The following is a 13,391-nucleotide window of genomic DNA, read 5'->3' as shown; positions in this document are numbered from 1 at the left end:
TTTTTATCCATTTCTCAGAGAATATAGGCAATGTATTTTGGTACATTTAAACAAAACAGATTTATCAAACAGATATATTTATTAAAATAATATTTTAGTCACCAAACGTATTTAGAAATTGAAAGATAATACAATTAAATTCAAGCAAAAATATTGCTAAAATAAATTTCAACCCACAAAACCCAACCCAACTAAATTTTTCATATTTTTTGCTTCTCTTACTTTTTTTTCTTATTTGTAAAATTTGTATTTAATATTTTCCTATAACATAAATTTGGGTGTACTAGTTTGTTTATGACAGTTATCGTAAGTTATTTTGTTAGGTAAGCTCCAGATTTGGCTTCAGTTCTGTCTAATTTAATGTATATCCACAAATATAATATTCTATAGCTTCATATTAAAAATATGAATTTAAAAGATAGATTTGTGAGGGGTGTGCTTGTAAATGCTGAGCACTGTAAATAAACTCTGTGCCTCTTATTTTGTAATTCTATTAATTTTCAGATATGAAAGGGCTTGCAAATATGATTTCATGTTGCCTTTTAATCACATTCTCACTCAAACAATAGTGAACAACTAATCACTTCAGCACCAGCAGATTTCTGAGAGATGATCCTATTGTTTTATGTAGTTTCTATAATGTTCTATTTCTGCCTGTTTAGGACGTTCTACCGGTTTGAGGCCGTGTGGGACAGTTCTCTGCACAACTCTCTCCTACTGAACCGCGTCACTCCATACGGAGAGAAGATCTACATGACCCTGTCTGCCTATCTGGAGGTCAGCTCTGACTCTTTCAGTGTATTAAAGGGAAAGCTGTAACCACCGTATGTGTTACTGACTTGTACAGTATGTGCTTCTGCAGCTCGATCACTGCATCCAGCCTGCTATCATCACCAAGGACATCTGTATGGTCTTCTACTCCAGAGATGCCAAGATCTCGCCTCCTCGCTCGCTGAGAAACTTGTTTGGCAGCGGCTACTCCAAAACCCCGGACTGGTAAAAATAAAAATTCAAAAACATTTTCAGTGATATTAAATTAACTCTGCATTCATATGCACATGCAAATTCAACAGGTCATGGAATTTTGTGGAATTATAAAATGTTGATTCCTAAAATTAAAAGTTAGGAAAAAAAATTTTTCAAGTCATGGAATATCCAGCCTGATCTCACAAGAAAATGTAACTATTTTATATTTTGTCAGTTCAGTCGCTAACTCACACAAAGTTGTACGAGTTCAGTTGTGCAAAAATGTCGGATTTTTAAAAAAAGGCATGGCACCAAACCTTGAGGGATGAGCAAATCGTACTAAATTGTATGAATTAGATTGTACAAATTCATACAAATTAGCCACTAAAGCAAAAGTTACAAATTGTCGAGAGATAGTATTGAATTTATCAGGGATTTTTGTTTGTCACTTTAAATTTTAGTTTCCATGTGCAGGCTTCCTTCTAGTGGTACGTGGAGGAATCGCTGAAAAATTTAAGTAAAAAAACAAACACACTTTTAACCCTTTTACGGATACTATAACACCGGTGTGATCAGTTATATGATTTCAATAGGCTAAACTTCTAATGTTTGTTATGAATTCAATCATTTGAAACTAATTTCCCCCCCATATTGGTAACGGTTGTTGGGGGAGTATCCTGTATTTTTACATCCCAATGATGACAGGTGTAATTTATTTACTTGCTTTTCTAACCCACAAAGCCTACTCTAATGCGCAGTAAGCGGATCTAATTTCTAATTTAAATATGTAAATCCAGTTCATATATTTTAAACAAGTTAATGTTTAGATAAGTCAAACTGTATATAAATGCAACATATATTTTAAAATTTATCAAAAAGAGTTTATATATAAATATGATGACATATAGACTGTTTTTATGAGGTCAAAGGAACATTTCCAGGTTTTGATGAATGGGCTTCTTTATGATAATACTTTACATTTAAGTACAGTGGTTTACTTTTCACTTTTTAAGAACAGTGACATTTTAAATGACATTTTAAAACTTTTAAAAGAACGTTTTAATTTAAACTTTAAAGTTTTATTTATTTTTTACCTGTAAGCACAGTACAGTGTTAATGTTCAAACTATTTCTAATGTTTAAAGTGGCTGACAATAAAAAAAAAAAATAATAATAATTAATTTGCTATGTTTTTGAACTGTGCAGAGCTGCAGATGCTTAATTAATTAGACCTATTATGCTACTGTATTTCAATACCAGTTATTATGTTGGTACTTGGATAGACAACTGTTTTTCTGAGGTGGTACTTAGTGAAAAAAGTTTGAGAACCACTGATCTATACCATATATATATACCATATATATACCACACCTATTGTTATGATAATATATATATATATATATATATATTACCTCCATTTAATTAATTTCACACTTATCAGCTGGCATTTAAGTCAAATACAGTCATCAAACTTTACCTGTTAATTAAGGCTGACATGTAAAGATAACATTAACTTTAGGAGCTTTGGATTCAAAATGACTGGGTTTTAGGTAGGTATGTAGGTAAGGATGGTGAAACTATATTGTCCCAGTTAGGGAAATTTGTCTTGAGCTCTTGCCCTCAGCTGCAGTCATCACATACATAAAAAACAATACAAACATACAAAAAACAAACGAGTATATAAAAAAATTAGACTCTCACCTCCAAAAAGTTACATACCCACCTCTATAAATACACCTAAATAAACAACCATAAAATACAACTAGTCTAAGCCACCACTATTTAATAGCTTAATGCTAACCAGATAAAAAGAGTTTTTATATCTATTAATCATCAGCAAAGTACTTTAAACCTTTTCCCTAAAAGTAACAACTCATACTCGTTATGCAGAACATGTGATAAGTCACATACAATTTGTTTAGCATGTCTTAATGTGTCCTGTTCATAAATATGCTGCAGTGACATCTGTTCTGATACACCAACACAAAGTAAATTTACAAAGTAGATGACAGAAAAGTTAAATGTTAAAGGTTTGTAGGTTAAGAGGTAAATTATCCCCTGTTGATCTGATAGGGGCTATGAAAGTGCTGCAAAATTAAATTCAAGCTAAAACATTTCAATGTATATTACATTATGCTAGCGTATATTATAGGTCATATTAATAAACACATATTATAAATTCCACTTTTTGGTTGTGTAAGGCAGGGAAGAGACGGTAAGCTAAAATGCTAAAGCTAACATCTTGATGTTGGTCAAAAAATAATGTTGATGGTAAATGTAAAATTTCATTTCAAATTTTCATTGCACATGAAATTTTCATTAAAAAGTCTTCTCTCCGCTTAGTCTTCAAATTGCTTTGTTTAAAAAACAAAAGAACCTTTGCTAAATGTTTTCTGATGTTTCCATTGTAGTAATAAAGTGACTGGAGTCTATGAGCTGAGCTTGTGCAAGATAGCAGACACCGGAAGCCCAGGTAAACCTTTCCTAAAACTACTAACATTTGGTGTTTGAAATTCTGAAGAACTGCACAAGTGACAATATTCTGTTCAGCGATTATTGTGTATATTATTAGGTCTTCTGTGTGACTCATTGTGGCTGTTTGTTGTCAGGTATGCAGCGGCGCAGACGGAAGGTTCTGGACACGTCAGTGGCATATGTGCGTGGAGAGGAGAATCTGGCCGGCTGGAGACCCCGAGGAGACAGTCTGATCCTGGAGCACCAGTGGGAGCTGGACAAAATGGAGCAGCTGCATGAGGTGAGGACACTAGAAAAGAAAACCAAGCTCTAGGCTGCCTGTGCTTATCTGTAATCTCCAGACCCTCATCTCCATGTGCGTGTGTTTGCCAGGTGGAAAAGACGCGTCACTTGCTTCTGCTGCGTGAGAAGCTGGGAGAAACACCTCCACCTAAATCTCTGAGCGAGTCTCTGTCCCCCAGCCTGAGCAGCGGGACCCTCAGCACCTCCACCAGCATCTCCTCCCAGATCTCCTCCACAACTTTCGAGAGTGCCATCACCCCCAGCGAAAGCAGCGGCTATGACTCCACGGACATCGAGAGCTTGGTGGATCGAGAGAAGGAGCTGGCCACTAAGGTAAGTGCCACTTATTATTCTCCTCTGACATCAGCAAAACATGTTCACTCACAGAAATGATGCTCGCTGGAGATTTTCTCTTCTTCTGGCCACTCTCTGTAAAACACTAGAGATGGCTATTTATGAACATCCAGACTGATCAGCAGTTTCTGGAACACTCAGACCAGCCTGTTTGACACCAGCAACAATCACCTTTCTTATTCATTCTGATGCTCAGTTTGAACTGCAGTATCATCTTGACTGTCTTCATGCTTCAATGCATCACGTTGCTGTCATGTGATTGGCTGATTAGATATAGCCGAGTAGATTTTTCTGATACAGTGGCCTGTAAATGTAATCATTTCAGTCCAGTGTCATTAGAGGATATTTCATCAGCATAAGTGTTCTAATCAATGGAATCCAATGATTCATTTAGTTTGCTTAAAAATCTATATTTCTCATTTTCGTTGTATATTTTGCTGGATTTTACCATGTTTGTGATGCCACAAAGCCACAAAATCTCTACAAAGTAGTGTCCAAGTTATTTTTACAATAATTCAAATGGTTGAATGGATTATAGTCTAATAATAGCCATATAAAAGTTTGATGTGAGTAAAAACTTATATTAAATAAATAAATATATATATTTTTTCTTTTTTTTTCTCTGTCTCTTATGATCATTAAGAATTTATGTATTTGTTATTTAAATACAATAAATATTTTTATTTGTACTGTATTTAGATCAAATGCATGTTTATAGTTTTCTGTTTTAGATATTTTAAATTGTACTAAGCTGGATTTTTATTATCAGGCTTTGCTGCATTTTTAAATCATGTCAGAAATCAATCAATTACACTGACTTGGTGCAGATGACACTTATCATTACAGTTATTTTCCAACTGCTTACACACAAAATCTTTTCTTGTCACACGATTTCTGAAACATCTCACTCAAAATGCAAAACTATGCTGCAAATCTCCAAAACCAGAAGCTATTTTTCAGCCTTGAACTTGGTTTTCATTGGCATGAAACTCTTTTTTTCAAAACTCTACACACAATTCTCTACCTAAAACACAAAACTCTAACGAGAAACCACTTACTTTCTTTTTCCAAACACAACCAATCAAAATACCACACTTATCCACTGGACCACACACACACACACACACACACACACACACACACACACACACACACACACACACACAAAAGCTCTCTCTTTCTCCTCACATGTGCAAACACTAATTTCTTAACTGATCTTTAAACAATCACTGATTTAGTCTATTATAGGCCAAAGGTAATGGGACACTGGGCTATTCTGGTCCAAAAAAAAACTGTTTTTCCACCCATCCAAAATTTGTGATTATGTACATAGCACATATTCACCTTTTCTAAATCCTAACTTCCTAGAAAAAAAAAAAACTGAGAAATTCTTTTGAGCCCAGTGCTGTAAAGTGTATGATGGGTAAACCTATGCCTGCATGATGCTCCTGTTGGAAATGGACATTTTGTATGCTGTTTACACCAGTAATGTTTGGCCTGATAAACAGTTTTTGTTTCTTCATTGCATTGGTGTTTACAGTGTACCTGTTACCCCTCTCAATATATTACCGTCACTGTATTGAATTGTAGATATCAGGCTATAAAGAGCTAAGAGCTTTAGATTTAGAACAAAAAATTGTTTACATGCTGTATCCAAAAGTGTTACATTATGAAAGAAATGTTTGCCATTTAATGCAAATGTTTCATTCTGATGTGTTTATGACATTTTGAATGCAGTGTAACATTTTGAAGGAAATGTGAGGCATTTTGCATTTTGTGTGTGCAGTTTTGAGAATTGTGTGTATAGTTTTGTAAAAAGGGGACACTGTTTTGAAAACATGTGAAAGCAGTTGAAAATAACTGTAATTCTTATTGAAGATAAGTATACTTACAGTTTTGTGAAAACCATGACATGCAAATGTGTGTTAATTCTTTTACAGTGCCTCCGTCTCCTGACACACACTTTCAACAGTGAATACAACCAAATGTGCAACAGCATTAGTGACTGCAAGGTAACTTGGACTAAAACAATATAAAAAATGCAGTTTTGTTTGAATTGGAACATATCAGCTTTGATAACCTTGAATAAAACGGTGTGTGTGTCAGTTGTCAGATATCTCTCCTATGGGTCGTGATCCATCAGTCAGTAGTTTCAGCAGTGCCACCCTCACACCCTCCTCCACCTGTCCCTCGCTCTCAGACTCCAGGTACACACTTCACACGCAAAAGCACTATTACTTCAAATTACAAGCTTCAAAAAGTCAAATATTCTACAATCCTCTGTTTTATCCAGGACCCCTGAAGCAAACTCTCGTGCAACCAGCCCTTCAGGCTCAGACTATGAGAACTTCCCCATGGTGCCCATTCTGGAGACGTCCTATCTGGCCCGCGCCGGCAAACACGAGTTCCTCAACCTTGTGCCTAACATAGAGGAAATGAGGCCTGGGTGAGGGTTTGGATATTTTTGGATTTAGTATTGTGTTTAAGGCAAGACACTGCAGGTGTTTTGTAAAAACAAAAGAACTAGTTACCGACAGTCTTCCCTAGATTAAAAGTTTACATATCGGTGATTTCTTGCAAGTTTTTACAATTTTATATGTAATATGCAAATGAGGCATTAATTTGCATACATTACTAGCACAGATGTCAGAATTTTTGGTTTTCAGAATTTTTTTCTTACATTAGACCCTAACCCTAATTGTATTATTATTATTATTATTATTATTATTATTATATACATTTGAATGCAGCTGTATTAAACTACATTTATTTATGGATATATATATATATATATATATATATATATATATATATATATATATATATATATATATATATATATATATATATATATAATCAATATTTGGACCTTTTGGGATTCTCGGAAGCTATGTAAATTAAAAATGTAACACATGAAATATGGTAGGACCATTATTATTATTTACATCCCTCAACATGGTTTATATAAAAATATATGTATAGTAATGGAAATCTATGGACACACATTGGTAGTGTGCTAAAGGAAACATTTAAAAGTTTTTTACATTTTCTTTTATTACCAATAAACCGGAAAAAAACACTCTATGACATGCCAAAAAGCCTAAAATCTCAAAACTGACAAGATAAGTGTTTTGCCTGCAGTGTCTAATTAAGACTAGTGGAGATAAACTGTAGCTAAACGTGCTAAAAATGTTGTGAACTGACCATTTCTGCTGCAGGTCTGTGGTGTCCAAGAAGGGCATCTTGAATTTCATGGAGCCCCGCTCGAACACCTGGGTGAAGCACTTTGTGGTGGTGCGCCGGCCGTATGTGTTCATCTACAACAATGACAAGGACCCTGTGGAGAGAGGAGTGCTGAACTTATCCACTGCACAGGTGGAGTACAGTGAAGACCAGCAGGCCATGCTCAAGGTAAAGCCTTACTCGCTCTCTGTAAATCAGCTACATTATTACCATACATGTCAGCTGAATGTCTGATTGTGCTTGTTTTGCATGCTTTGCAGACGCCTCATACATTTGCCATGTGCACCAAACACAGAGGAATCCTGCTTCAGGCCAACAATGACAAAGACATGAACGACTGGCTGTATGCCTTTAACCCACTGCTAGCAGGAACAATAAGGTATATGCGCCAACTTTGCTGTTATTTTACTCTCAGTTAATCCAACCATGATTACATTTTTCTGGTTATTTCTACATTTCTTTTAGTTATAAGATATTTTTATTATCATTATTTATACACCAAAATGTATACATCACAACATCAATGAGTTAAACAAATGGATTAAATAAAGATCAGGACACACCAAGTCTTTTAAATACACATTTAGTCCAAGAATGAATATATTAATTGGAAAAATAAGAAGATCAAATTTAGTTCTGAGAAAAAATTCTGTCATTGACTAAGTTTACACGCAACTTCTCACATTGTTAAAATATGTATACAAATTATACAGTTTTGTACAGGCGATCATATTAAACTGTATTGTACGCAAGTACACAGTAAGTAGGTATATAAAAACTTTAAGTGCCGATCTAAATGACTAATATTGCTTAGATGGAAGGATCAGAAACCTCCTACTCCAACACATGATGTCTTCTTCTTCCTAAAGTTGGAACAATTTGACCAGTTTAATAAAATGTGGGACCCATTTAGAAATATGTCCAAGCACATGTTTTCTTGTCAGATTTAGACTGCGTCTTTGTTCCAGCAAATGTATTTTAGTTTAGTGTGTGATACAGGTTGTACAATTTTAGTTGTTGCTAAGCAACATTATTATTTACCTTTTTTTGTTGGCATGTTCTAGGGCTGGGCGATCAATGGATTTTTATTGATCAACTCGAGTGTGAAGTTTATGTCAATTGGTTTAAATGAAAATCGGTTATCATCCTAACACGTGACGCTCCCCTCTTGATTTCTGTAGTCTCCGCCCGCATTTGCTATTGAAACATACAACAACATGGCAGCGTCAGCGAGCAGGGAAGAACTTGGAGAAATATTGCACTCTTTGAAGTGGAAAAAAAAAAAAAACAAGGACGCACAAACACACCCGCCAAATAAACTGCATAATTCAGGGCTCTAAGTCACGCATTCCCTGTTAGACACACGCATTTGAAACTGCGGTCCACACCATGTATTTCTCACAGTAAGAAGTAATAGATAAAACATTTAATGGAGAAGTTGTGCATATGTAAGCAACAGTTGGATGCTGAAATCCAATGTTGCTGTTTTCGGATAAAGTACATGATCTAGAAAGACCAGAAAACGATCAGTACTTTTCAATATCAACACTGACAAACTCGCTCAATGCACTAGACTGATTTACCAGATGCAGTGACTCAACACAAATTAAAGCAATACAATACAGGCCACTGGCCTAATAGAAGTACTTTATATGAACTAATGTAACACAAAATAAACATGATAATACCTATGAATTGCATGTTTTTTTTTAAATAAACAAATAATATAAATTATCTTGAAAAAAGGTCCCCTTTTAACTATCATACTGTAATTGTTCAGTGTAATTGTATAAAACGGTTTAATTTAAATGATCATTATTATAAATGTCTTGGTTACAACATTTGAAGACTTAAAAGCACAAACTGTTTCTCGATTCTGACTGTTTTTGCACACAATTGACAAATAGTCACAGGCAAATCAAACTTTAGTGACAGGGCATCAGTGGCCCGATTGGGCCAGTAACGATATTGTCTACTGTGCCGAGCATCTCACACGCTGTCCCTGGGCCATCGGGCAGTCCTTATTGCTCTGTTTAGTATAATTATTTTTGTCCTTTTCCTGTAATTTGCCATAAAATCCATACCTAAAAAAAAAAAACAAAGGAAAAAAAAAATGTTTACCTCCTTGACTAAAGTCCATCAGCAGTCACATTCACTTCTTTGTAAATGTTTTTTGTTGATGTTGTTGCCAACTGTCCTTCTGACTCTCCATGTTCTCCTGCAGGTCGAAGCTTGCGAGGAGACGGTCTGGTGTGATGAAGAACTGAGTGATCACACACACACACACATGCAGAGATAGTGCTCTTTTTCTCTCTGTCTACCTTTACAGCGTACCAAGTGTGTTAACACTTCTAAATCTTTGTGCTTCTTGATGGTTTCTCTTGTATGTAGACCTGTGGCTCTGTTCTCCTCTCCAGCAAATGAACTTTCAGTTCCTCTTCTCCTCCTCCTCCTACTCCTCCCTCTCTATTGTGTTATTATTGATCGGATTTATTCTGTCTTCAGTTTTCGTTCTTTGTCATAACTGAACCTCCTTCAAGTTGCATGTTGTAATAGTCTGTTTGTGTGTGCACGAATCTTCAGAGCAGGTTCTGCTTCTTTTCAGTTCATTTTTACAGTGTTGTCTGCCAGGAACATCTTACCCACAACCCTCAGGAGAAAGTCAGTTTGCTATAAACCCCTATGGCATTAAGGTTGAAGAAAATAAATAAGAATAGTATAATAATATATCAAATATTCCACATTTAAAGGTTTAAAAAAATCAACTTTCTCTCACAAACAGCTTTGCTCCAAATAGCGCAGAAAAAAATTGAATTTTCAGATGGACCAAAGCACTTCTTCGAGATGCTTAATTTTCTAAAAGAGGCTGAAATTGACTATTAAACTGAATGTTCTCGCAGTATTGGATTTGCTAAATCAAAGCTAGCAATGATAGTGGGTATGTTGACCGTGTACATACAGCCCATTGGCCCAGCCTGATGCAGTGTATTTGCTTGACATAAATTCATATGAAGGACATATGAAGGACGTAAAACACGCCATTTAGCAAAGTGCAGTATCTAATCATATGATGTACATGAAGGAAAGATGACCATGAGCTCTCATATCACTCTTTCAGTAGCCTACAGGAATATTCTGCTCGATTTCCTCAGTAGATTAGCTTAAGAAAATAAAATGGTGCAAAAGAATTACCTTAGACACACAGAACAACTGACCGAATGAATCCCATTTGTACATAACCTTCAGGATTACTGCGCTTATCGCTCTTCATGAGTTTCTGTCCTTACTGTATTACTGGAATGCCATTTTTGGCGGGCTGTTCGTCTCATCTGAAGTGAGATGCTGATTTGATTGGTTACGGTTACGCAGATATTCACATTTGCAGAGGAATTTCCGATCAGCAGGATCATTAAACCAGCCTTTTTGAAGAAGAGTAGGACTTTTAAATATGAGTGCGCATTTACCACATATCTCTTAACTTATTTTTATTAACAAGCGATCAGTGTTTTACATTATACAAACGAAGACAAGAAGGGCACTTTTTCCTCATTTATAGTCTTATTTATTTACTCGGACCACTAAAAGCGTTTCATCACTGTCAGTGGATGTAAACTGGGCCACTTGTGCAGTTCACTGCGGCGCAGTGAGGGAAAAGGGATGGTATGTTGTCTACTTTTAATAGTTGACTAGATGCAAAAACCTTTAAATGTTGTCTGAAATTGTCCTTTAAAATAAGCATTTTTTCAGGCTCCTTTGTGTGTTCAGTAATATCACGTTAATGGCAAAGAATAAGTCCGTTTTTTGGTCTTTAAAGGACATCACAAACAAAGGCAGCTAGAAAAATGTTGATTTTCGATGGACATTTCAGACTGCACTTAGAGGCTGAAGAACTCTTCAGTGTTTCTTTTGAAGATCTTTACCTTGTATGTTTGAACACATGCAGTTTAGATGTAAGTGCTGAAGTTAGCAGTGATCCAGTTTGATTTTCGGCAAACAACATTCCTCTGGCCAGACAACCAGCAGGAACTGATGACTGCTACAGAAGTGCTGATCACTGATATGAAGTCAATAAGCTCGCTTTAGTGCATTTTCACAGGAAACGCATGAAAACGACTCTGAATCTCTGAAAGTCCTCGGGTCAGCCAGCCTGCAGGCCTCATCGGAGCTGTTGGATTGTTAAGAAATCTGTGAAAATGTTCTGATTTGGCACATAAGGAGCATGGAGAGTTAATGAAGGTTAGCGTTTATCTAATTTTATGAGTTTATGTTACTTTTTTGGCCAGAGCAAAGGTTTTCTGATATATTTTTAACAATCTTTGTTGAGTGGCTTCACTGACTAATGTGACATTCATAATGAATTTCCATTAACTGTATTTATTGTTTTGCAATGTATATATTAGTTTGCAGCTCTTTGCACATAATATGCGTTTATACAAACTAACAACAGAACAAATAAAGCTTGAATTATGTTTTTTGTTTTCTGGAATGGAAACCAAATGGAGTGTGGTGTTTATGGAAATGGACTTTGAATGTATTTTGAGTTCCACTAAATGCATGAATTATCTGATGAGATATGACAAATATAGGGACTGACGTGTTGCTGTGCTTATTTCTTGAAATAGGAAATGGATGATGTTACATGGGCACTTTTTCCACATTTAGCCTAGAGTTGCGATGAGGCTTGTGCGTTTTAATTTCTAACATCAGGGAATATGTTTTCTAAAAATATAGCATTGTTTTACTGGCGCGTCATTTCTCTCTTTCTTTTTTTTCGGCTCACTCATGCATTTTTTTCTCCCATGCTGCCTTTGAAGCAACCCTGGCATTACTGTATCACCTCACGTTTCCAGATAAACATCGTTCCCTCTCATTGTGATGAAACGACAGAAACAGTTTAGCTGTGGCATTAACACTGTACATTATTTGTCAGATTGGCTTCATTTTCATACTTATTTTGTAAATATTTCATGTTGTATGGAACTTGGATTAAAATGTAAATATGTCTCCTGTATTTGTAATAATTATAATCCATTCGCTGTATAGCCTAGACGTGTAATGCATATATCTTAATTCTGTGTATGGTAATCTTGCACCATTGACCTGTTTAGTGAATGAGGTAAAAAATAAAATTACAACCAGTGCATTAGACAGAGGGCAGATCTCTTTTTGTGTCGTTCTTTCTCCTTACTCGACACTTGCGTTATGTTTATGATGCATTATATAATGTTAGTGTTTAAAGGTTTAATTTGTGACTTTTTGCCTATTTTATTATTTTTTTACTTTTCTAAATTGATATTGCTAGTAACTGTCAGATTTTTTTTCTTTATGTATATGGAAATACTGGACAGTTAATTAGGTACACCTTACTAGACCCCCTTTTGCCTGCAGAACTGCCTTAATCCTCTGTGGCATCGATTCAACCATATTGACATCATAGCATCACACAGTTGCTGCAGATTTGTCTGCTGCACATCCATAATGCTAATCTCCCGTTTTACCACATCACAAAGATGGTGTATTGGATTGAGATTTGGTGACTGTGGAGGCCATTTCAGCACAGTAAACTCATTGTCCTGTTCAAGAAACCAGCCTGAGATTATTCGTGCTTTATGACATGGTGCATTATCCTTCTGGAAGTGGCCATCAGAAGATGGGTACACTGTGGTCATAAAGGGATGTATATGGTCAGCAACAATACTCAGGCTGTGGCGTTGACAGGATGCTCAATCTTGTGCCAAGAATATATCCCCCACATCATTACACCACCACCACCAGCCAGAACCGTTGATACAAGTCAGGATGGATCCATGCTTTCATATTGCTGATTCCTAATTTTGACCCTATCATCCAAATGTCGCTGCTGCTGTAGCCTATCCGCCTCAACAAGGTTCAATGTGTTGCGCATTCAGAGATGCTCTTCTGTATAATTGGTTCTAACAAATGGTTATTTGAATTACTGTTGCCTTTCTATAAACTGGAACCACTCTGGCCATTCTCCTCTGACCTCCTGTGCCCACAGATCTGCCGCTCACTGGATATTTTCTCTTTTCTGGACCATTCTCTGTAAACCCG

At 35.9% G+C, this 13,391-nt stretch overlaps 1 protein-coding gene across 28 annotated transcripts in view; it reads left to right on the top strand.

Annotated features, from left to right (window-relative positions):
* The window catches only part of kif1b (kinesin family member 1B), a 112,855-nt gene extending 100,383 nt beyond the window's left edge, over positions 1 to 12,472 (top strand). For 27 of the 28 annotated variants that reach the window (XM_087305321.1, XM_087305319.1, XM_087305312.1 and 24 more), the window contains 11 exons: positions 663 to 777; positions 863 to 996; positions 3,377 to 3,438; positions 3,575 to 3,720; positions 3,813 to 4,055; positions 6,017 to 6,088; positions 6,183 to 6,283; positions 6,370 to 6,522; positions 7,295 to 7,487; positions 7,580 to 7,698; positions 9,544 to 12,472. In XM_087305321.1, the coding sequence (XP_087161447.1) occupies positions 663 to 777; positions 863 to 996; positions 3,377 to 3,438; positions 3,575 to 3,720; positions 3,813 to 4,055; positions 6,017 to 6,088; positions 6,183 to 6,283; positions 6,370 to 6,522; positions 7,295 to 7,487; positions 7,580 to 7,698; positions 9,544 to 9,586 (1,381 nt within the window). In that variant the 3' untranslated portion in view covers positions 9,587 to 12,472. 28 annotated transcript variants of the gene reach the window in all.
* The last annotated feature ends 919 nt before the right edge of the window (positions 12,473 to 13,391 follow it).

The sequence above is a fragment of the Danio rerio genome, chromosome 23, assembly GCF_052040795.2.
Source record: "Danio rerio strain M-AB ecotype USA chromosome 23, GRCz13ab, whole genome shotgun sequence".
Taxonomy (NCBI): Eukaryota; Metazoa; Chordata; class Actinopteri; order Cypriniformes; family Danionidae; genus Danio; species Danio rerio.
This window is presented reverse-complemented; position numbering and strand designations above follow the sequence as displayed.